Source organism: Mastigoproctus giganteus, chromosome 4, assembly GCF_048544385.1.
Source record: "Mastigoproctus giganteus isolate SK-2022 chromosome 4, ASM4854438v1, whole genome shotgun sequence".
NCBI lineage: Eukaryota > Metazoa > Arthropoda > Arachnida > Uropygi > Thelyphonidae > Mastigoproctus > Mastigoproctus giganteus.
The window spans coordinates 68,871,182-68,896,617 of NC_143578.1; the positions used below are offsets into that span (position 1 = coordinate 68,871,182).

General features: G+C 37.6%; 1 protein-coding gene across 2 annotated transcripts in view; it reads right to left on the reverse strand.

The window, feature by feature from the left end:
• The window catches only part of LOC150086817 (reelin-like), a 1,004,591-nt gene that overhangs the window by 625,313 nt on the left and 353,842 nt on the right, over window positions 1-25,436 (reverse strand). For both annotated transcript variants that reach the window (XM_090372773.1, XM_090372772.1), the window contains exon 22: window positions 17,010-17,193. In XM_090372773.1, the coding sequence (XP_090228899.1) occupies window positions 17,010-17,193 (184 nt within the window). The remainder of the gene's footprint in view (window positions 1-17,009; window positions 17,194-25,436) is intronic.

A 25,436-nucleotide genomic window follows, 5' to 3' on the forward strand; every position in this document is an offset into this window, starting at 1 on the left:
AATAAATAAATAAACATCATGAAAGTTGCTCCAATGAACCTATATACCCCAAGGTCAGAGTGGCACTAAGGCAGATTGTGGCAATATCTAGTGTCACTCCCAAAAACTACCACTGGACATAAGCCAAAGCTAAACAGGTCCAGCTCCATAGATGGATGATGTTGCAGAGAAATATTAATCATACTGCATTGAGTGTGGTGCAGGATAAAATCACTCGCATTCAGGCCTTAGGCAGAGGGATCAGTTCAAAAAATCAGAGACAGTCTCCTGAGGAAAACAGTTGAGCAAGTGGCGATGTCCCCGTATGGCTACCACAGGAGAAGGGCAAGACCATCCAGCCTGCCAACTGGAAGTGCTTCCTGTGCAACTGCATTAGTGACCACCCAGGAAGAAAGAAAACACCAATGCATGAAATGAAACATCGAAATGCATATGTACATCATGCAAGCATACTACAAAATAACGAAGCTGGAGACTGATATGACAACATACAGGGTAAGACTACATGCCAAGTGGCTGGAATGATTCCCAGATATTCAGGTTACTAAACAGTAAACAGTGCACCAGAGAAGGACCATTGTCACAAAGAACCTGATAGCTCCTGCAATCTTGAAAAAAATCAAGCAGGACGGGAGCGATCAACTACAAAGTATAAGGTATAAGGTATGTTAGTGTCTAACGGCTCCTGGGATTTCTCCCATCTCCGCGGGTGTACATTGTATCGGGGCCAGAGATTTGAAGTGTGTGGGGGTCATGTGCTGTGTATTGTGTTGTGCCCTTTGTTCCTCCGGTCTATTAGCCGCCGAGCCCCTAGTGGGACCCGACGTTACCACACCATGCCACGGGGAGGCTGACCGGGTGTACCACTGTAGCTAGAGTACTCTGGCGGGTCCTGCCACCTACTTTCCTGGGATTTCAGTGGCTAGGACCAGATTTAAGAATGAGATGATCGCTGTTTCTTGAGCAACGGTTGTAATTTTAACAGAGCGTAGGGTTGTTCGCTGACAACTACAAAGTATAAAGAATACGGTCAATACAGAACCAGAGGAGGAAGAACATACCACCATCAAACCAGAGGAGGAAGAGCAAAAAGAAATACAACCCGCAGCAGCCAAAAGTGGAAAGAGATGAGGTCGTTTTGTCCAGAATAGAGGATGAGTGGAAGAAGGCCCTAACAGAGTTCGAAAGGATGGACCTCACAAAGACCCACGTGATACTGAAACAGAGGTCCAATAAAACCTTGTGGAGTCACAGACCACCTCAATCAACTAATAATACCACATTACCTCGACAACAATGGTGCAACACTGGTGGCCATCCACACAGCCGTGTATTGTGCTGCCATAGCAGCCACTAGGATTAATGGAAGAGAAATGAGAGACCAGCAGCAGAAGAACCAAAAACAGAAGGAACTACCAGCTTTGGAAAGAAGACTTCAGCAGAAGATAGAAGAATTAAGAGTCAAGATAGACCAATTGATCCAGTACCAATGGGGTAATAGGAGTAAGAAATTAATTGGAAAAGTGAAGAGCATCCTCAAGAGGGACAGCACCCACAGCAAATATGAGACAAAAAATCAGAGAAGAGGAGAGTACTCGGACACATTGAAGCAGAACCTCCTTGCACTCAGCAGGAGACTATGCCGATACAAAGAGAGCTCCCAGAGGAAAATAAACAACTGAATCTTCGATGAGGACCAAAGAGGCTTCTACAGGAGCCTCCGAGAAGACGGAAATAAGGGAACGGACCACCCAAGCAGAAGATGACTGAAGAGTTCTGGGGCAACATACGGAACAGAGAAGTCTCCTGGATAGAACTAGAATGAAAGAAAACCAAGGACATACAAGAGAAGATTCAGGAAGAAGTAAAACAAGATCTCTCACAACTGATGAACTCCAGGAATAGATAATGTCCACGCCTCAGGAATAGATAACGTCCACGCCTCAGGAATAGATAACGTCCACGCCTCAGGAATAGATAACGTCCACGCCTCACTTGCACACACACACACACACAAGCACTTGGCAGAGCAGTTCACCAAATGATAAGGCACCCAGAGACAATCGCGAAGTTTCTCACTCAAGGAATCACATAACCACAGGGGCCCGCATCTGGTGAATATGGGCTTGGCACACCCAGGGTCCTGAGTTGGATATCATCATTCTTCTCTTTCTTGGTGATTCCCTTCTACTTTTCACTCTCTCTCTCAGGGTGACTCAGAAATTTGTTTTTGGCTGGTGCAACATAAGCCTCAGGTTTCCTTGCACAATATGTCTCATAATAATAATAATAAAAATGAAGATACAAGAAATCCAGCACAATATAAGCCAATCACCTGCCTCCCAACAATGTACAAGGTCCTGACCAGCTGTAAAAATAGGAAGATATCAGACCATTTGGAGAGCCAGAACATAATGGCCAAACAGCAGAACGGATGCTAGTGGCTGAGAAAAGGATGATGCAGTTATAGAGCAAGCCTACAAGAAACGTCGCAACATGTACACAGCCTACATCGATTGCCAAAAGGCCTTCAACACTGTGCCTCATAGCTCGCTAATAGAGCACTAAACATCTACAAAATCACCTCGATAGTGACAAACTTCCCAGGAGAAATGATGGCGAAATGGAGTTCCACCATTAAGGTCAAGAACATCACAACGAGGACAATCCCCATCAGGAAAAAATCTTTCGGGGAGATGCCCTAAGCCCACTGTGGTTCTGTCTAGCACATAATCCACAAGTAGCAGCAGCAAGTATGGATATAACCTCAAAGAAAGAAGGAAGAACTGGTACACCCTCATCAACCTGATGTATATGGATGACAACAAGCTCTACAAGGGAACCAAGAAGCAACTCTAGCAACTACTCTGGATCACCAAAGAATTCAACAATGATATTTGGATGGAATTTAGTCTAGACAAATGCAAGACCCATGGATTGCACCAGGGAAATTTAGTCAACCGAAACTACCAGCTGCAGACTGGTAAAGAGCTCGAAGTCTTGCCAGAAGGAGAGGCCTAGAAATACTCGGAGATGATGCAGCCACAGCAGTTACAGCAGAAGGAAATAAAGGCCTGCCTGACCGAAAAATTCCATCAGAGACTCAGAAGCCTGCTGAAAGCAAAGCTGAATGGAGGAAACACAGTTAAAGCCATAAACATCTAATGCAGTCCCATACTCCTTCGGGTTTATAGATTGGAACAACACTGAGCTGGAGGATATCATGAGAAAGACAAGGACTATGATGAACAAGAGTTTCCTTCCGTCAACACCACCCGAAGTCAGCTGTGGAGAGACTGACAATTGCTCGGAAAGAAGGAGCCTGATAGACCTTATCAAGCAACAGAAAACAGCGATTGCTAACCTGAAGGATTGCTTCCAGAAACACACAGCAGGCCATAAGGAAGATAGACAAGTGGAATACCCCACTCAATCTAAGCGAGGAGCCCCCTCCCAACCAGGAGACACAAACAAACGAAGTTAGAAAGATGGACAGAGAAGACACTCCAGGGCAGACATTATAATGATCCACATCAAGATCACATAGATAAAATTGCTTCCAATGCATGGCTCATTGGATGGGACGCTCTTCCCCGAGACAGAAGGATTCATGCTCGCCATCCAAGACCAGGAAATCAACACTAGAAACTATAGCAAATATATCACTAAAGAGCCCAGAATGTCAGATGACACATTAGCATTAGTAGAGGCATATGATACAAGAAAGCAAGCTTATGCAGCATCAGCCAAAAAAAAAAAAAAAAAAAACCACTCCCATTTTATCCCCTCCATTCATTCGAAATACCTGTCCAGCCGAGCCTTAAATTTATTTAGGCTATCAACTTCCACAACAAGGGATAAAAGTCTGTTCCACCAACCAACTACCCGCTGGCTAAAGGCAAATTTCCGCACATCCATCTTTCCTCAATTTGAATTTATGCCCTCTCAGGTGATTATTCTGAGCAAGAGGAAGAATTTCATCAGCATTGAGCATGCTCAAACCATTCAAAGCTTTATACACCTCTATCAGATCACCTCGCTGGTGCCTAGTCTCCAGACATTGTAATTTGCAAAACTTAAGCCTTTCTTCGTAAGAGCAACCCTTCGTTCCATTCACTAACCTTGTTGCCCTTCTCTGTACTCGTTCCAGCAGCTCTACATCCTTCTTGAAATTAGGCCTCCAGACCTGTATACAGTACTCTAGGTGTGGCCTGACCATTGCCTTATATAAGGGAATAATCACCTCCTTATCCCTGCTAGAAAAATTCCTGTATATCATTGACAAGACGCCATGAGCTACTCTTGCAGCCCATCTGCACTGTCAGAAAACTTCATATCACAATGCGACAATGTGTCCTGGCCTCAGAAATGATCCAACACATCACGACGGGATGCATGGTGATCACCCAGACTGAATACACTCATAGACATGACCAGGTATCCAGGATAATACAACAGAAGCTAGCAAGGAAATACCAGTTGATTAGAGAAAGTGAACCGTACTACAAGTACGAACCCAAGGCAGTACTAAAGAGACCAAAACCCACAAGCTGTACTGGGACATGCCATAATCAGACAACCCCGCCCAACCGATTGGACATAACTCTTGTGGACAAGAAGGAAAAAGCTACCTATCTGATTGACATAGCGGTACCCTACACTGGCAACCTGCAGAAAACCCATGGGGAAAAAAATCAGGAAATACACGAACCTAAGATCAAAGAGATGTGGTATATGCAACAAGTTACAACCATCCAGATCATCGTGTCAACTAAAGGTATGGTGCCAAAGACTCTACATAACAGTTGTTGTTATTTGGTTTTTAGGAGCATTAGCAACTAAGGCCATATTGCTCCGGGGATATGCCGTGGTCATTCCCTGACCTTTCCACATCCTCCGTATTTGGTGGTCACGGGCTCGAACCCCGGTCTGATCAAGAAGCGTGTGCTACGCACTGCTGCTCCTGCCCACCTGGCTACGGAGATGCCCTACATAACAGTCTAGCAGCAATAGGTCTCCCAGCAAACACCTACAAGGAACTCTAGAAAGTCGCAATCCTGAACACCTGTAGAATAGTCAGAGAGTTCCTCGACCAACAGTAACACCAGACATAATAACCACCTGTGTACTTGGTAACAATACAAGAATCTTGATGGAGATCATTGTAATGTCTGCCAGGGAGTGTCTTCTCTGTCCATGTTTCTAACATCGCGAGGTGGAACCCCAATCAGGGAGAAATAATATAAGGGCAATAATAACAATTAATCATAATAACTAATAATGATACAAAAAATAATGATTAATAATAATAACAATAATGAATACAATACAATACAAGAACTCGTTAAGAAAAGTAAATTTCTTGACAACAAGTTGCAATTCATCAGTTAAATCAGTTTTTGCATACAAAATTGTTAGCTAACAGAAAAGACAATGAAGTTATTACACATAGTACATTCCACTCTATAAATAAAGGTAGTGATTGATCTGCATTGAAAATCTATTCCACTGTATCATTGACTATCAAAAATTTTTTTACTAGGAATTTTAATTTGGAGATTGAATAACCTCTCCTGAGCCTGAAATCAATGCTTGCCAACAAGTTATTTAATATGTTCATTGTAGGTGCCTCCATAGCCAGATGGGCAGGAATAGTAGTGCATAGCACACTTCTTGATTAGACTGGGGTTCAAGACCGTGACCACCAAATACGGTGGATGCAGAAGGTCAGGGAATGACCACTGCATATCCCCAGCCCGGATAAAGGGTGAGGTTAGCATCAGGAAGGGCATCCGGCCGCAAAAATTTCATGCCAAAAACAATAAAAACGCTGACCCCATATATAATGGGAAAAAGCAAGGACAAAAAATAAAAATTGTATGCCTATCTCCAAATCTATTTAGTACCCTAAGGTAAGGTAAAACAACTGCTTTTGGATTCCTTAAGTTGTGTGAAACATTCCTTTGAAGATTCAACTCTTCATAAATAGTGTTAAGATTTTTCAAGAATAAATTTAACTTCAGTTTTTGAATTGGATATAGTATTTTGTATTTTAACAAAAATTGCCTTCTCTTATTCAGATCATTCCAAGAGTTTGTCCCCATTAACAATTTCAGAATCCTGTTTAGTAAATTGTTTATAACCCTTATTTCAGTTATATTTGCTCTTGCCCATACATTTGCTAAATAATTGAGTTGGGAGTCCACTAATGCATATAAGGTGACTTTTGTTCTTTGTTTTAATTTATTTTTAATATAATAAAAGAAGTACACATAAAATCCCATTTTTTTGTACAAATTTGTTATTTGCATTGCCCAACTTAGATTATAGTCTATCCATAACCCAAGGTAACAGTGATTTGAAACTTCTTCAACTGTTAGACAATTGCAATTCTGGAAGTTCTGTTCATGTAGGCATTCATGTTTATGTAATTTAATAGAGGGATGAATGTCCAGGGTTTGGTAAGGGGATCTAATTACCAAGAATTTGGTTTTTTCAAAACTGAGTGCTAATTTATTGTCATGCAACCAATTTTGTAAATGTATTACATCCTGCTGTAAATCTAATGCCATTTTTGTAAGGTTCTTTCCAATTGTATATAAGATTAAATCATCTGCATAAATTTGTAAAAAGGAGTTCTTAATTACTTCAAATATGTCATTTATATAGAGGTTAAACATGATTGGCCCTGCATGGGTGCCCTGTGGTACTCCTCTCTTTATATTGTATGATTTTCCCTTTGTATTCTCTACTTCAACTGTGATTTTTCTTTTGGTTAAATAAGATATTAAGAGTTGATTGACTGTTCCCCTTTTTCCATATTTCAGTAATTTCTGTTTCAAGATTGAGATATCAATTAAACCATATGCTTTGGTGACATCTATAAATAAGATCATTATGAAGTTATTATTGTTAAAATGTAAGTTAAAAGAGTCTACTAAACTCTCTAATAATGTCTGTGTGCTCTTACCCTTCTGATATGAGAATAGAGAGTTATTTAACAGTCCATATTGATGTAGATATTTACTTATATGGGTAAATATATAATTTTCTATTATCTTATTTATAACTGACTGTATTGTTATTGGTCTATAATTACAAAAGTCATCAGGTGGTCCCTTTTTATATATAGGGATTATTTTAAAAGAAAGTAAGTTTGTAGAATAGGCTCCTGACGCCATCATCCGTGCTACAAGCTCCACAAAGAGAACAGTGAACTGTTCTTTATTTCTTTTTACTTCGATTACTGTAATACAGTCAAGTCCGTAAGATTTCTTGTTCTTTAACTGTTCTATGATCTTGAGAATCTCCAAATACTGTGGAGCAAAGATTACACAGGAGTTCACTACCTGAGGAAGATTATCTTTTTGAGCAAGGGAGTCTTGACAATAGTGTATATTGTATCTGCTGAGCTCTAATACTGCTTTGGCAAATCTGTTTGCAGCCTCATATTGTTTATTTGTACCAGATACCTGTTCTAATAGTGTTTTGATTTGATTTCCCGTTGACTTTTTCTTCCTTGTACTTAGCAGGTTATTTATCATGATCCATTTATCCTTTTGAGTTATCTGTTTATTCATAAAAAGTTAATTGTAGTAAATGTTTTTTTGCTTTCTAATCAAACCTGTCAATTTATTTCTAATTGTTTTATAATTGTGATAATGTTCTATCTTTGAAGGACAATTTCTATACTACCTGAAGTATTTATCTCTTTGTACCATTAATTCTTCTATTTCTCTTGTCATCCAAGGTTTCTTATGTTTAATCCTGCTACTCCTAGAATTTGTGTTGCAAGGTGAGAGATTTATTTTTCTCTCTGTTTTCTATGTTGTGTTTCAGCTTGCCTGTTGATAAATATTTGTTCTTTGCAACATTTTCTAATTTTTTATGTTCACATGGGTGTTGTTTTGAGTACATATCTATTATTAGTATGCATGTTCTATGAACTGAAAGTTGATTTAGTAGTATGTAGGAATTTGCATACTTCAACTTTATATTTGTTATAAGATGATCTAAGCGGGAGCTTACTGTTCTATCTCCCTCCATACTTTGTTGCCTTGTTGTTCCAAATAAGGTATGTTCAAATCCATAATTATTTAAGATTGCAGAGTATCTGAGTATTACATTTTCTGTTTCATCATTTAGTAAATTTATATTGAAGTCTCCCACTAGTATGGCCTTATCAGCTTGTATGTCTTCCCATTGCAGAATTATTTTTCTAATTCTATTAGAAAAGTGTTTATAGAATCTGATGGTGGCCTATAAAAAGCACAAATCATGAATGTGTTCTGTGGATCTTCTCCTAATAATTTGAGACAGCAGTTTTCGCAAGACTGAGTCTCGTGGTAAACCTGTATTGCCTTATAGCATGTTCTATAGTATATTATTATTCCACCACCCCTTCTCAACTCTCTCAACTTATAGACCTTGTCATATCCTAGTATGTTATAGTTGGCAATTTCATCACTTTTTATGTTAACCTCTGTTAAAACTATATAAGAAATATATTTTTTCATTGCATTTATATATTGCAAAAAGTTAAACCAATTTTTTCTTAATGACCTGATGTTTAGAGCTACCAGAAAAAACTGTTTTTATCAATTAAAAGAGACTGGATATTTGGATTTTTTAAAAAATATAAAGGTGAATTGAAAGTTTGTGATTCCTCAAAAAGCATACCTGATGTCTTAATATTACCTTAGGTCTAGATTTCAAGAAATTACAATTATTCACAATGAAGGAGTCTATTTTATATACTGCAGGTCCTTTGAACTCAAGATTCTTATGGCTCTTGAAGAGTCATTCTTCTTCACGTAAATCCTTCCATGTTTTAACCATAAAAATTTGAAACTGTGAGTTTTTACTAATTGTTTTGTTTCCCAAAATAATTGCTTGTGGTGTGTTGTTAAGTGGTCATTTATGTAGATTGGAGCACTGCTGTTGTTCTGAAATACATCATTTGCTGTGAGTCGAATTTCCTTTGCCTTTCTCATCCATTTTTCCTTTACCACATGATTTGAAAATTTCACAAAATAATAATAATAATTATATTATTATTATAAAACTTTTTCTCCTTTATGTGATTTTTTTGATCTGTGAAGGGTATTGGTACCAAGTGAATGGGGTGGTTGGTTGTGTCTGGTTGTTATTATTATTATTGTTATTATTATTATTGTTATTACTGTTGGTTTATCAACTTTCTCACTATCCTACAGGTGTTCAGAATGCGTCTTTCTGGAGTTCCATGGAAGTGTTCTCTGTGAAGCCTATTGCTGCTAGGTTCTTATGGAGGCTCTTTCACACCATGGCAGGGGTTGACACAATGATCAGGATGGTCATTACATGTTCCATATGCCATATTTCTTTGACTTCCTGTCTTAGGTCCGTGTACTTTCCGATATTTTCCTTATAGGTAGTAGTAGTGGCATGTGATGCAAGAAAGCATCACATGCCATCAGGTTGCTAGCATTAGGCAAGACTATATTGAACAAGTAGATAGCCATATCCTTCTTGTCGATGAGAGTTATGCCCGGTCTGTTGTGCAGGATCATCTTGTGCATTATTATGGCATAGTCCCAGTATAGTTTGTGAGTAGGGATTTCTAGTATAGCCTGAGGTTCATACTTGTAATACAGTACACTTCCTTTGATCAAATGGTATTTTCGTACTAGCTTCTGATATAAGTATATTATCCTGATGACCTGGTCATAGCTGAGAGTATAGTCCACCTGGGTGATGACCCTACATCCCGTTGGTGATATGCTAGATTTTTTCTGGAGCAGTGGCATTATCAACATGTATCATCTGTCACTTCAGGGTCCTTGGTGATGTATTTCCTGGTGTTAATTACCTGATCCTGAGAGGTGAGCATGAATCCTTCAGTCTCACAGAAGAGCCTCCCATTCATGAGCTATGTTGGTAGCCATCTTATCTATGTAGTCTTGATGGAGGTAATTGTAGTGTCTGCCATAGAGTGCCTTCTTCACCCATCTTTGTCTCTGTTTCTTCTGTCTGTGTGAGTGGTGTCTCCTTGTTAAGGTTGAGCATTGTGTGTTTTACTTTCTTTCTTATGGCTTGGTAGATTGGTGCTGTGCTTTCCTGGAAGTAATTGCACAGGTTATTAATTGCCTTCTCTTGTTCAATGAGGTCAGTCAATCCCACCCCCTCATTCTCCTTCTTTTCAGGCTATGGTCAGTCTCTTGATGGATGACTTTGAGTGGCATTGCCAGCGCTTGGTCATCATTATCCTGTTAGATCTTATAACCTCCTCCAGCTAGGTGTTGGTCCAATCTACGATCTCAAAGGAGTATGTTAGTACTGGGACTTCTATAACTGTTTATGGATTTAACAATGTTCTCACCATTCAGCTTTGATTTTAGCAGGCTTCTCAGTGATGATATTTCTCAGTTAGGAGGCCCTTGGTATCCTTGTGTTTAGCCTGCATCATCCCCAAATATCTGTTGGTTTCCCCTCTGTCACGGCTTTGTCTAAGCCAAATTGCATCCTAATATCAATGCTGAACTCTTCAGTGATCATGAGAGTATTTGTTGGAGTTGATTCTCATTTCTGCATAGTTTTTATGTCATTCATGTACTTCAGGTGAGAGAGGGTGTATAAGTTCTTTATCCCTCCGTCCTTTTAGGGTGTATTCATACTTGTTGTTATTGAGCATGGTGGATAGTGGGTTGAGTGCTAGACAGAACCATAGTAGGCTCAAGGAATCTTCCTGGAAGAATCATCTTCTGCTGGGATGTTTTTGACCTGGATAATGGTCCTCCACTTCACCATAATTGCTTCTAGGAAGTGTGTGTGTCAGTGTTAGGTTGTCTTTGTATGTCTTCAGCATCTCTATCAGCCAGGCTATGGGGAATGGAATCAACGCCTTAGAGTAGTAGTTGATGTAGGCTGTGTACATGTGTGTATGTATACCCTGTCTAAGGTGGCTCCCAGATTGACTCTATCTCCACCTAGTATCACTGTGATGAACTACAGAACTTCTGTAAAACGGGTCTGACTAATGTATAAAAGTATGTTTGTGAAGGGTAAATCTGCATTCCATAGTCTGTGTTGTTTATATCAGGCTACTTTGCCACCAGGAAGCAGCCAACACCTGGGCAGCTGCTGCCTGGTGTCGGTCCATAGTCATGTGAAGCCAAGCCTGTGTCCCTTACTATGCAAAATGCACAAATCCAGCATCCACTGGAAGGAGTGCTAGTCCATGGATGCCAGTAATCCCATACCCAGGTTACCCAGGCCAGAGAGAAAAAAAAAAAAAAAAAACCTTAATTACCAGTGCTAATTGTGCTGGTAATTTATTAACTGTCTCTGAGTTGCAAAACTGCTGAAAAATATTAAAATTTAAAATACTCAAAACTAATTCAGGTAACTTTTTTTTTTTTTTTTTTTTTTTTTTTTATGAAAACCCCAAACATGAAAGGTATCAAAACCTATAGTACTTAGTACCATGCATGGGTTGAAGGAGAAGTATGGGGGGATGCCGGAATCACAAACAATATATGTCTTCATGTTTCATCTGCACTGCATCAGCATTGATAATCTTCTTCTAATCCTAACTGAAATAGTTTGCATTTTACAGACCCGTGGTCAATAAATATGAAGCGAAAATAGCTGGATAAAACCATTTCAATCTATTTTCCTGTAATATAAATTTTACATCAGAGATGAATAACCTAGTAACTGAACTAGTTAAGCTATTATTCCATCTATGCTGCCAAATGTTATAAAGTCCATCTAATAACCTAATCTTTTCAGTCTTTATATTATTTTCAAGTTGCATTTGGACACTTATAATATTAATTGCTCTATATTTTTTAAGATGGTACATACCAGACCTACACACAATATGCAAATCACGTGGAAGTACCCCACCAATCACCTGCAGATCATTGGTGGATACTGTTCTACAGACCCCATTAATAGCTAGCAACATAATTCTTTGGATTGACTCTAGCTTACTTCTGAATTTAACGTTAGCTACTGTTATGTATCAGTAGCAGCAGTTTTACTGGAAGAAAGACTGCTTTATAATATAATCTCAGGGTTCTACTGGTTAGTCCCCAATCTGATTTTGAAATTTTAATTATAGCTGTACTAAATGATTTAATTTATTTACTAGTTCTTCTCTGTGATTCATAAAACTCAATTTATCATCAATATTTAACCCTACTAAATTCCAAATAGCAAATGCTTAATGTACAGTACTCACCTTATACAATCTGCAATAGTTATTAGGGTGAATTGATGGCTAAATTTTGGGTTGAATAATTTAAATTAGTAAATTAAAAAGCAAGATAAAAAATAAATTAATTTAATTTAATTTAATGGAATTTAAAATAAGTGTAAGGAGGCAGAAGTGCACAACTCCGTCCCTGGCTGTCATGAAGGAAAGTTAATTAAAAAACTCTGAGTAATATAAAACTGATAAGGCCAATAGTCATAACGATGAACTTTCATTTAGTTAAAAACGTCCAGTTTGCAAAGTTGGGTAGAGAGTGAGTATTTAAAAGAAATATCTATACTCCCATGATGCTCTTTGGAACACGTGGGAATCTCAAATGTGAAAGATTCCACACCGGGGAAAGATTGAAGGGGAGTTTTGCATTTATGATGTTAAGTTTAGAGTGGTGACGGAACCATTCAATAATGAGAGCCTCATATTGGAGAATTTTGTAGCCGGTTTTTAGTTTAACTATAGTAATCGCGGAATCAACTAGGGGGGGTGTGTTTGTAGGTGTGAGCGTGTATTGTGAGCTCGGTGCTAGACTGTCCTGTTCTAAAACTGTTATTGTGATAGTATGCACGTGTATTAGAGGTTTTTGTGGAACCGAACTTTGTTGTAGTGCTTCCAATATAGCAAGCATTACAGTTTTGTTCGCATCTGATCAGATATATTATGCTGTTCATATCGCTTGTCGGGTACTTGTGTGTATCTTTATATGTATTGAATAAAGATCCGAGTTTGTTGTATGCTGAAAATATGAGAGTGATATCTGTACCTGTAAATACCCAACGGAACTGTCCTGTGAGTTCACTGTGATAGGGAAATAATCATACGTGTATTTGTTTAGCAATATGTTTGTTTGAGTTGTTAATATTACTTTTTGCAATTAAAATAGTGTGTTGAATTAGTTGGGGTGGATAGTTCTTAGCTATAAACTTTTTTGTGAGATATTGGAGTTCGCTGGATAAGTCATCTTGTGAGGAGCTATATTTTATGGCGTTATGAATTTGGTTATATAGGACGGCTTTTTTTTGTGCTAAGTGGGTGGTGCGATGCGACGTGTAAATATTTCCTTGTGTGTTTGTTATTTCTAAAAATCTTGGTGCCCAGTTTGGTGCCTGTTTTGTAAATGGTAAGATTGAAGAAATTGATTTGATTGTCCATTTCAATTTCAAGTGTGAATTTCAATCTATTGTGTATTGAGTTGAATTTTGAAAAAAAGATTGTCTATTGTGGGTTTATTACCTATTATAAGTATATCATCTGCGTAACGTGTGTATACTTTTATCTCTGAAGGGAAAGGGTGTAAAATTAGGTTTACTATTGTAGCTAAATAAATTTCAGACAAAGGGGCAGAAATACCTAGACCCATGGGTAGGCCAAATATTTGCTGAAAAATTTTGTTGTGGAACCTGAAATATCTGGCATCTAGTAATAATGAAGTGAGTTCTAGGATATTGTTAATGGAAAGGGAGGTACGTTTGGTTAAGGTGTCATCTGTCATTAAGAATTCTCGTAAGGCTTGTAAAGTGAATGGTATATGCATGTTTGTGTATAAAGATACTACGTCGAAAGACACTAAGATGTCTCCATCGGAAATTGTAGTAGTATTTATTTTCTGGAAAGCTTGATTGGTATTGCTGATTTTAAATTTCAAGAATCTAGTGAGAGGGAATATAATTTTAACTAAGTAAGTGGATAAATTAGCAAAGGCTCATTTACTGAAGGAAATTATTGGTCTTAGAGGGTGGCCAGGTTTATGTAGTTTGGTAATACCAAATGTGTGAGGGAGAATGTTGTTACGAATTCCTATCTGTTGTAATGTATATAAAAATTGATTTCTTTGTTTTGTCTAAGTCTCCTTAAGATTATATCAAGTTTGTTTTTTAGTTTGGAAATATTATAATTATTATCAATTTTGTATGTGTCTTGGTCAGCCAGAATCTGTTCCATTTTTTCTATGTAGGTACTTTTGTCTAAAATTACAATCGTGTCGCCTTTGTCTGCTTTTTGTATTATGATATCTGAGATATTACTTAATTTTTGTATATCTAGTAGTTGTTGTTTTTTTATGTTAGGTTGAGAAGTAAGTCTCGAATTTATTATGGCGTTTGTTTGATGTATTATGTATGATGTTGGGATTGGTGTTCCCTGTGATACTGGAAACACCAATCCCAACATTCCTACATCTTCTGGAAGCATTCCTGATAGGCTTCTTTTTGGAGCTGCTAATAGTTCCCACAGGAACTATTAGCAGCTTAACTATTAGGAAATTATTGCTATGTAATAATTTCCACAGGTGTTAAAAATTTGTGACCTTTCAACAGGATTTTAAGCTTAGGAAATGAAAAAAATCACAGGGAGATAAATCTGGTGAGCATGGCAAATGGTGCCCAATAATGGAGTGTTTGCAAGAAATTCTTGAATGGAAAGTACCAAGTGTGCAAGGGATTTGTAATGATGCAAGTGCCACTCTCTGAGGTCCACTTTTCTGGTTTTCCAAACAGCATCATGCAGTCGCTGTAAAATAGTTTTGCAGTATTCCTGCATCACTGACCACAAAGCACAAACTCATAATGAATAATGCTCTGTGGGTAAAAATAAAATTACAACAAGCATAATCTCCACATTTCATAAAGATTGCTTTTTTGGTACTTAGTCTTCACTGAGAGGACTGAGCCTTTGTTTCCAGGTCACAGACATATACCCACAATTTGTTACCAGCAATGACAGATGAAACAAAGTGTGAGTCAACAGCTTGTTGTTGTTGTTATTTGGTTTTTTTAGGAGCATTAGCAACTAAGGCCATATTGCTCCGGGAATATGCGGTGGTCATTCCCTGACCTTTCCGCATCCTCCGTATTTGGTGGTGACGGGCTCGAACCCCGGTCTAATCAAGAAGCGTGTGCTATGCACTGCTGCTCCTTCCCACCTGGCTACGGAGGCACCTGAGTCAACAGCAGCACATTGATAAAAATCACCACTCTCCATGATCATCAATGAGAATGTGAGGCACAAACTTAACTGATGCATGTCACATTCCCAAATCTTTTGTTAAAATTGGCTGACATGTCGCATAAGAAATACCAAGTTCACTAGCAACTATGCAAATAGTTAAACATCAATCACTCTGATCAGCTCATGAACACGAGTAACTGAATCACTGATTTTGACGTTGTTGAAGAGTGGTAAGCACAAGGATCATCTTCAATGGATAAGCAGCCCTCTTTAAACTTTGAGGATCACTGAAAAGTCCCGAATGACATATAGCATCTTCTCTGAAAGCTGTTTTTAACATTTTTGAGAATTTCTATTGCATTTTTCCCTAAAATTTGAAACAAAATTTGGTGCAAAATCGTTGTTCAGTAAAATCATTCATTTTTGCACACTCTGACCTTTACTAGCACTGCCGGCCAATACAAAGTCTGTTGAATCTGTCATGTTATGGTCATTAAGCTATTTTTTTAAACATTTGAAGTCAGTTCTTGTAAGAGTGAGATCTAAGTCAGAATGAAATAAAGGTTTCAGCTGGCTTTATTTTTGAAAGAGAGCGTACTTGTGGGAATTTACTATTAGGAGCTAGTGATTCTTAATCTCCCTTACAATGGGAGCATTGCCATTTCTTTTTTGTTTCCTTATTTATTTAATGCATATGGTATCAAGGGATAAGCAGCTTCTATAATATGTCATATGGTGCGAAGTACAAGTATTATGTATTTCCAGTTTGCACTTACATATTTAACTAAACTGGTGGTTTTGTTGGTCTATTTTATCTTGCATTCTTATAATATTAATATCCTTTTGTAGCTGATATTGGATCAGTGAAACAGAAAAAGTGAGCATAAGATACAGCTGTATTATAGTAAGGGAATAGAAGTGACCTTATTCCTCCAAAATAGTAAAGTCTTTTGTAGAAAGTAAGGGGGGGGGGATTAAGAGATTAGTGTTCCTAGGGATATGGTGCCTTTGATTCTGATTCTTTAGGCTATACTGCTAAACAGTCTCTTTTAATAAAAGTTAGTACCTGAAAGTTACAGATGAAAGAAGAATGTGTTGCTGGTATCGCTAGGAACACTTTAATTTAATTGGAATATTTAACTGTTAGACAGAATACAAAGAGAACATAAAAATGTGCCTACAATGATTAAAGCATTCAGTTACAGTTCTGACTTTTCCTTTTCAAGTAATTCTTAAACATCAGAAATATGCATTCTGAATAAGGAGAAAGAGGTAGAGATATGAAATCAGAATTGGATCTAAAGCATTTTAGCATGTTCCACTAAACTCTTCCAGGGTTTAATGGAATATGCTAAAATTTTGTGTCAATTCAACTGTTCCTGATCAAGTAATATCTGAATATGTGAAAAACATTTTAATTTGTGTGTGTGTGTGTGTGTGTGTGTGTGTGTGTGTGTGTGTGTGTGTGTGTGTGTGTGTGTGTGTGTGTGTGTGTGTACACAGATAACTTGAGAAAAAAAAATATGAAAAAAATTACTGGATTTTAGTGGTCTTATTTAACTTAAATTTGGGACACCTGAGCAGATATTTCTGAATAAAAGAGCCAACTACAAAATTTCGTGAAAATCCATACCAAGAGTTGAGTGTTACAAGCTGATAGATGAACATTCTAAAGACAGTAGGCACTTTATGCATTTGTGAATGTGCCTATAAAACAAACTGCAAGGAAATTACTAATTGTATTATTACAGATATACAAAATAGATTTTATAAAAGCTCTCTGCTTTAATATTAATATAATAAGACTTACTTGATAAAAATAAATAGATGCTCCAGAAGTAATAATACCACACCCTTCATTATTTATTACAGCTCCACCACTCACATCAAACCCTTCCTTTACCAGTTCATCCATTGACTCAAACTGTTTCTTTACACTTTTTCTAAGCTTATCTTTGGGTAAACAATTTTTTTCATAGAAGTTCTTGTCACAACTAAAAACAAAAACAGTTAACACACAGAAATGATACTAAAGGCAAGTCAATATATTATTTCTCATCTGAGTGACCACAAATCATTCTATTAAATAACAATCAAGAAAAATAAATATTTTAATATATTAAAATATATAATAATATATTAATAATATTTTATTAAATGTTATTTTTTAATATTGTATTAAATACCAGCCTTATCTAACTAATAATTTTTAATACTCTCCTGTTAAAATTTTATATTGATGGGGATTATTACAAAGTAGATTCTGGGGAAAATAGCCATACTTTTTTTCATTACAAAGTCTAATTCACATAACAGCAGCTAGTTATGCTAGACTAAATCAAAAGGTCTGGGCAAGAAAAAACAAAAAATCAGTCAAGCTGAAGGAACATGTGATTAAAAAGACAGGGGAAATTAAATTCTAGTGCAAAAATCTTGAGAAATGTCAAATACACAGAGTACAACCACTCCCCGACTTATGTAATACTCGACTTACAGAAATTTGATTTTACGTAAGTTTCTGCCAGCCGGTGCAAACTTAAAAAAATTGTAGAAACGTATTTTGCATCCCGTAGAATAAATGGAGATATCGTGAAAATATCATAATGTGAACCCAATAACACATTGGTTTTTTTTTTTTGGAATCATACTGAAATTATATAGTGAAATTGAAATTTTCACTATATAACTAAGCTATTTATCCCCCTAAAAGGTCATTTTTATAATGGAAATTGCACTACTCTTTCATCGTTATCATATATTCCATTATAAGAATCAATTTTGAATGCCTTTGTGATATTTTTCTAAAACACATTTCTGGAGGTCACTACCATAAAACTATAAAAACAATTTGCACTTCCCGGTTTATTAGGCTTTTCTGTTAGTGCATCTAATTATAAACGAGTAGTAAACTCAATCTTATTGCATTTGCAATAATCCCAATAACTGGAATTGTGTGAGTTTTTATGTTATTATGGTGAAATGTGTTCCCCTCTTCACTTAAATCTTTAATCATATAAAAAACATAAATAAATTTTCAGAATCTTCTCTTCATTCCTATGTACTTATTGATTTAGAAATGAAGATGATTAATTAAGAAGTACGAAGCAGGACAAAGTTTGTCACATATTGCATGGAATTAGGTCTCGCTGATTCAGTGAATACTATTTTAAGGGACAGTGCACGTATAAAAGAACATGTTAAAGGATCACCGTATTTCACACTGGGGCCAGTCCGCCCCAACAGTGATCACAAAACAGCGTTCAGGTGCTATATCGAAGATGAAAAAGCTATTAATAATATGGATGGAAAATTGGGGGGGCAAGTGCCCCCTGAATCTAATGGCCATTCAAGCAAGAAGTATTTATGACAACAACGATAATTACGGCAAACCCCAAGTCAAGTTCATGGCAAGCAACGGGTGGTTTAATAGATTCAAGCATCATGCTGGTTTCCAAAACAAACGTATGCAGCAAAGTCGCCAGTGCCGATTCTGGAGCTGCAGAGAAACTTTGGGATGTGCTGGGGAAAGCCCCTTCTAAATCTCCACAGCCCTCAACTTCCACAGCAGCATGCTTATCAGCTGAAAATTAATTCTGGCAACGATGCTCAAAAGGTAAAACTTGCTGACATGCCTGTCTCCTCTCTCTTTTTGTAATTTTGTACACTTTTGTAATTTTTCCCACGCATGAGATAAAAAAAAATGAATAATTCTATTTACATGTTGTTCAAACATTTCTTTTTTGCTTCTATCAAATTCAGCATGCATAGTTGTGAGTGCAGAATTTCCCGAAATGCTTATTTAGGGAAATTCCGACTTACATAGTGTTCCATGGAATGTAACCCTTACACTAATCGGGGAGTGGCTGTATTAGTAGTGACAAATGATGCAAGAAAACAAAGAAAGAATTGAGCATGCTGAATTCTGATGGGATCCTTCCACTTGTTCAGATTACGAACCTAAGGGGGCATAAATTCAAATTAAGAAAAGACAGATGTAGAATAGATGTGCGGAAATTTGCCTTTAGCCAGCGGGTGGTTAATTGCTGGAACAAACTTCCATCTGTCGTTGTGGAAGTTGATAGGTTGAATAAATTTAAGGAGGAACTGGACAGGCATTTGGAGGGAATGGTGTGATTTTTTTTTTTTTTTTTTGGCTGATGCTGCATAAGCTCATACATTTGCTTTCTTGCATCACATGCCACTACTACTACTACTACTACTACTACTACTACAAGCGTCAGCCAAAAATAAATAAATAAATAAAACTTCCCACATCACCTGTCCATACCCTTTAATAATTTCTCTAGTTCTTCCTTGAATTTATTCAAACTATCCATTCCCACTTCACTGAAATTCATAAAAAAGGAAATTTCTTGTAAAATTATAAAAAACAGATATTTTTCATAACTTTTATAAAATTTTCTTAAAAGCTGGCAGTTGGAAAACAACTGCAAAAGTTTAAAATTATAGTGCAAAAAATCTGGAGTATTTTTCTTATTAAAAAAAGAAAAGGCTATAGATAATTTTACCATTAAATATGCTCTTTAAATTCTTTTATAGCATTCAGATATGCACCTTTTTTTGACATCTTAAAAATACCATTTTTCATGGAAGTACTGTATTCTTTTATGAAGATATGTAAAAACGTTTTAAAAAAATGTGAATAAGCAATTATTACAGTACTTATGATAGAACATATCTTCCATCAAAGAAAGTAAAATTAATGTTTTTTTTTTTTTTTTTTTTATGTGAACCCCAAACATGAGAGGTATTAGAACCTATAGTACTTAGTACCATGCTTGTGTTGGAGGTTGAGAAGACGAAAGAAGATATTTGTTGACATTGGACTTGAACTTCTGTAGATTGTAATTTTCAGGAAATACGTATGAAGGAAGGTTGTTCCAGAAAACAGCAGTTCAATGAATAAATGAGGAAGATGAAAAGTTGGTTCTGTGGGTTTGAAGTTGGACAGTAAATGGATGTTGGCTGGTGGCGGCACATGTTCAGACTGTTTTGAAAGAGAGAGCGGGAATTATAGAAGCCAATTCAGAAGAACAGTGCCCATGGAAGTATCTGTAGAAGAGGCATGCAGCAGAAACAGTACATCTATGAGAAAGCAAGTGGAGAGACTCTGTTAGAGATGAATCATTAATTAACCTAACTGCCCTCTTCTGAATGGAATCAAGAAGCCTGAGAGAGGTTTTGGGGACAACACCCCAGATGTGCGAACAATATTCCATGGCAGGGCGGATTTGCGATTTATACAGAGTGAGCAGCGGTTTGGAAAAAAAGTAACGCTGAGTGCGAAAGAGAAAACCAAGTTTTTTAGATGCAGAGGAAGCAATATTTGTAATGTGCTTGTTCCAAGAGAGAGATTAGAAGTCAGGGTAATCCCCAAAAGAGATATATCATTTTGCCTAGAAATCAGAGTGTCACTAAAGATAAGCATAGGAGCAGAAGAATCCTTTTTGCGAGATATAAGACAACACTGAGTTTTAGAAGGGTTGAAATCAACTAAGTTGTCTTTGCCCCACTAGAAAATTACCTGAAGATCAGCATTTAAGGAATTGGTAGCAGATTTTTGAGAAGTTGAAGCTGATTGAGCAGGATAAGATTTCTCAAAATGGAAAGTGGAATGCAATGTGTTATCATCGGCAAAACTATGGATAGGACTTCCAGTCAATGGAAGAAGGTCATTAATATACAAGAGGAAAAGAGTGGGGGAAAGAACTGAACCTGGGACACCGGCATTAGTGGAGAAGTTAGAAGACAGAGAGCCATCTACCATCACCCTCAGTGAGCGAATCAGGGAGAAAACAGGATAACCAATTACTAAAAACAGTTGGCAAACCATAAGATGGAAGCTTGTTTAGAAGACCTTCATGCCAAATATGATCAAAAGCCTTTGAGATGTCAAGAGCAACTACTTGTGTTTCACCGAACCTTTCCATTGAATTAGTCCATAAATGGGTAACATAAGCCAGAATATCACCAGTGGATCAACACTGACGGAATCCATACTGGCGATCGTTGATCAGACGGAAGGTTTCTAGGTAGTTTAAGAGTTGGCGGTTAATCGATTTCTCCATTACTTTAGAAAGAGTAGAAGTAATTGCAATGGGACGATAACTGGATGGGAGGGATTTGTCACCCTTTTTAGGAACTGGCTGGATATGAGCAAATTTCCAAGCATAAGGAAAAACACCTTTGGAATAAGAAAGCGAAAAAAGGTAGCAAAGAATAGGAGTAAGTTCAGGAGCACAAGTTTTGAGAACAAGTGGAGAAATACCATCGGGACCTGGAGCTTTCTTAGCATCAAGATTCGTCAAAATCCTTCTGACATCCTTTTGACGAAAGACCATAGGAGGCATTGAATGGAGCATGTTGGGAATGGTAGGAGGTGTTTTACTAAGATCCTAAATACATGAGCTGGAAGAAAAATGGGATGCTAGCAGGTCAGCTTTATCCTTGGCTGAAGTGACAACAGAATTATCTGGTTTGGACAGAGGTGGGAGCAGAGATGGGCAAAAGTTGCGGCCAATAGCTTTGGCAAGAGACCAGAATGCTTGGCTACCATTAGGGCAAGAAGCAAGTTTTCTACTCTTAGCCTGTTCAAACTCTAGTTTGGACTGATTAATAAGTGTTTTACAATTGTTGCGAGCTTTGGTGTAGGCAGAAAATGAAACTGAAGAATTAGAAACAAGCCAATTACGATATGCAACATTCTTCTCTTGAACAGCCTTAGCACATTTATTGGAAAGCCTAGGTTTAGATAAAGGACGAGATTTTAAAGTGGAGTGCGGGATAAAGGATTCCATTCCTGCAAGAATAATTTCACTGACACGATCTGAGCAAATGTTGACATCACAAGTTTTGAAACAGTAATCCGACCAAGGAGCCTGGCACCACCAAATACAGGGGATGTGGAAAGGTCAGGGAATGACCACCGCATATCCCAGAGCAATATGGCCTTAGTTGCTAATGCTCCTAAAAACCAAATAACTAACTAACTAACCGACCAAGGAAAAGAAGAAAAGAAGTCTTGCAGGTCATCCCATTTTGCATTCTTGTATTGCCAAACAACACGAGGTTGGGAATAGCCATGAGATAAAGGTTCCACTGGAGAAGAGACAATCACCAAGTTGTGATCTGAAGTGCCTAAAGGACCTTTCACTTCGACCGTATACTTAGAAGGGTTGTTTGTGAGAAAAAGATCAAGCATATTGGCTGTATGATTAGGATTGTCCGGTATTCTTGTAGGTAAATAAACAATCTGTGCTATGTCATTAGTATTTGCAAAAGCCTCAGCTTCTCGACCTGCTGGGTCGGTGTGACTAGAAAACGGAAGCCAGCTGGAGTTGTGAATATTAAAACCACCAAGGAAAATTACCTCATTGTTAGGAAAGTTGGACTGGAGAAAGTCAAGTTGCAAAGAGAGGAAGTCAAAGAACTCCAAGTGATTAGTGGAGTTGGGAGAACGGTAGAGACAACAGATGAATTTGACACAATGAGGTAGAGATATTTTAAGCCAGAGAAGATCAAAGAGAGGAGATTCCAAATTGCCAGGTCTCTAACAGGGAATGTCAGAACGGACATATGCACAAGTACCACCTTTGAGGTGAAAGGAATCACACAGCGAATAATTTGGGCATCTGAGATGAGCAGTAATTGAATCAACCGATAACTGAGATTCTGTCAGAAAACGTACATGGGGTTTGGCAGACTGCAATTGGAAATGGACATCGTTGAGATTAGAATTGAGACCACGCGTATTTGTGAAATGAATTAGGAAGTGCTTGTGCTTCCTAGGAGTTGATGTGCTGCAGAAATAAAATATAATTATAACAGCTTAATTCTCTGAATTTTAAGATTTCTAGTAAAAATAAGTCACTGTGAAACAGCTTTTTAATACTTTTAGATGACGAAAATGCTTAACAATGCTAACATGTGCAACGTGTTAATAGTTGTGTGAAATTCAGGATTTTGCTGATAATACTGCGAACTCTGTAATCCATCCTCACCCTATTCAAACAACTTCTTGAATTTTTAATAGTAAAATGGTAACAAAAAATTATCTTCATTTATATGTATTCAGTTCTGATGCAATACTAATACTTAACAATGATCATTTCTAATCAATATCCTTACCTGGACCACGTTTTTATCAGTTTTCATGGATATCAGATGGCAGGTTGTTCTCATATTCCACATTCTCTATTCTTTCTATAAACCTTTTATGCTATTCAAACACACAGCTCTTGACACAGTATTTTCCCCATAAACTTGACATAACAACTCATAACTTTCAAGTGGTGTTTTTCTTTAGTTTTGCTAAAACATTTGAGGTTGATTCATATCTCATACTAAGGCACAGTTTCTAATATTTTGGTCAGCTGGGCTGGTCAAGTTCAGCAGTAACATACGTGGCCATAATGCAGATAGCATGCAATCAAGTCCACATACTACCACAAAAAATGCATAATGCATTGTGAACTGCAGTACTGGTTTATTGGCTTTCATCATCAATGCCATAAAGTTACTTTTTTATTATATCTATGTGACAATAAAGTATATTCATAAGACTTCTTTATTTATGTAAACTCTAGAAGGAAGGGTTTACTTATGTAAACTGAATTCAGACTGGTCCACTTGATATTGGTGTTTCAACTGTTGATGATCCTGCTAAGACAGCTGACAGACTGAATGAGTACTTTGCTTCTACATTCACACCTGAGCATTTCTGTAAGGAAAGGGAGGACAGAAGTTTACTAAACTCTAACAGGGAGCTAAATGATAATGTAATAACGGAGAACAAAGTGGAGGAAAAATTTTTGAAGTTAAACATAAAAAAGACACCTGGGGTGAATGGGATATATCCAGTTATATTAAGGGAGGCAGCAAAGGAAGTAAGCAAACTCTAGCCAACACTTATGAGAGTATCCTTGGATTCAGGAGGTCCCTCATGTATTGGAGAAGTGCAAATGTGCCCCCAATTCACAAAGGGGGTTCAAAGGGTGGCACAAATAATTATAGACCTGTTAGTTTGACTTCTGTTCCAGGGAAAATAATGGAGTTATTGGCTAAAGAAGTTGCAGGATCACCTAGATAAGACTGCAGTAATAGTTCAGACACAGCATGGGTTTGATCTGACCAATCTGATTGGATACTATGATGTGATCACAAAGGAACTAGATGCAAAACATAATTTTGAAATCATATATTTGGATTTCAGGAAAGCTTTTGATCCCATTGTACATGGAAGATTGCTGTACAAATTGGAGCAGTATGGCATTAAGGGCAAGTTGCTACAATGGATAAAGGGCTGGTTGAGAGGGAGATGGCAGAGAGTGGTAATAAATGGACATTGCCTGCTCTATGGGTATTAATGTTATCAGTGGAGACCCCCCAGGGTTCGGTGCTGGGCCCATTGTTGTTTTGTGTATTTATCAGTGACAACGATTAAGGTATATCAGGCTTAATGTCCAAGTTTGCAGATGATACAAAGGTTGGCAGGGTTGTTAATGACAGTAAAGACAGTATGCTACTGCAACAGGATCTAGAAAAGTTAGGCAGATGGGGGCTGAGAAGTGGCAACTGAAGTTTAACATTGACAAATGCAAAGTACTGCATATGTGTAGCAGTAATCCAAGAGAAATGTACCAACTCTGTGGTACTACACTCAAGGAAGTGGAGAATTAAAAAGACCTGGGGGTAATTGTGCAGTCAGATATGAAGTTCTCTGAACAGTTCAGATAGGTTGCCAGAGCAGGTCATGGGGTCTTATCAATGATATATAGGAATTTTGCTAGAAGAGACAAGGAGGTGATTACCCCTTTGTATAAGGCGATGATTCGTGCCACACCTTGAGTACTGCATACAGGTCTGGAGACTTCATTTTATAAAGGATGTAGAGTTGGCAGAACGAGTACAGAGAAGGGCAACAATATTGTGAGAGAAACAAAGGTGTGCTCTTACCAAAAGAGGCTTAAGTTCTGCAAGTTGCAGCATCTGGAGACTAGGCACCTGAGAGGTGATCTGATTGAGGTGTATAAAGCATTGAATGGTTTGAGCAGGCTCAACGCTGATGGGACTTTTCCGCTTGTTCAGATTAAGGACCTGAGGGGCATAGATTGAAATTGAGGAAAGACAGTTATAGAATAGATGTGTAGAAGTTTGCCTTTAGCCAGCAGGTAGTTGATTGCTGGAACAGACTTCCATCTGTTGTTGTGGAAGTTGA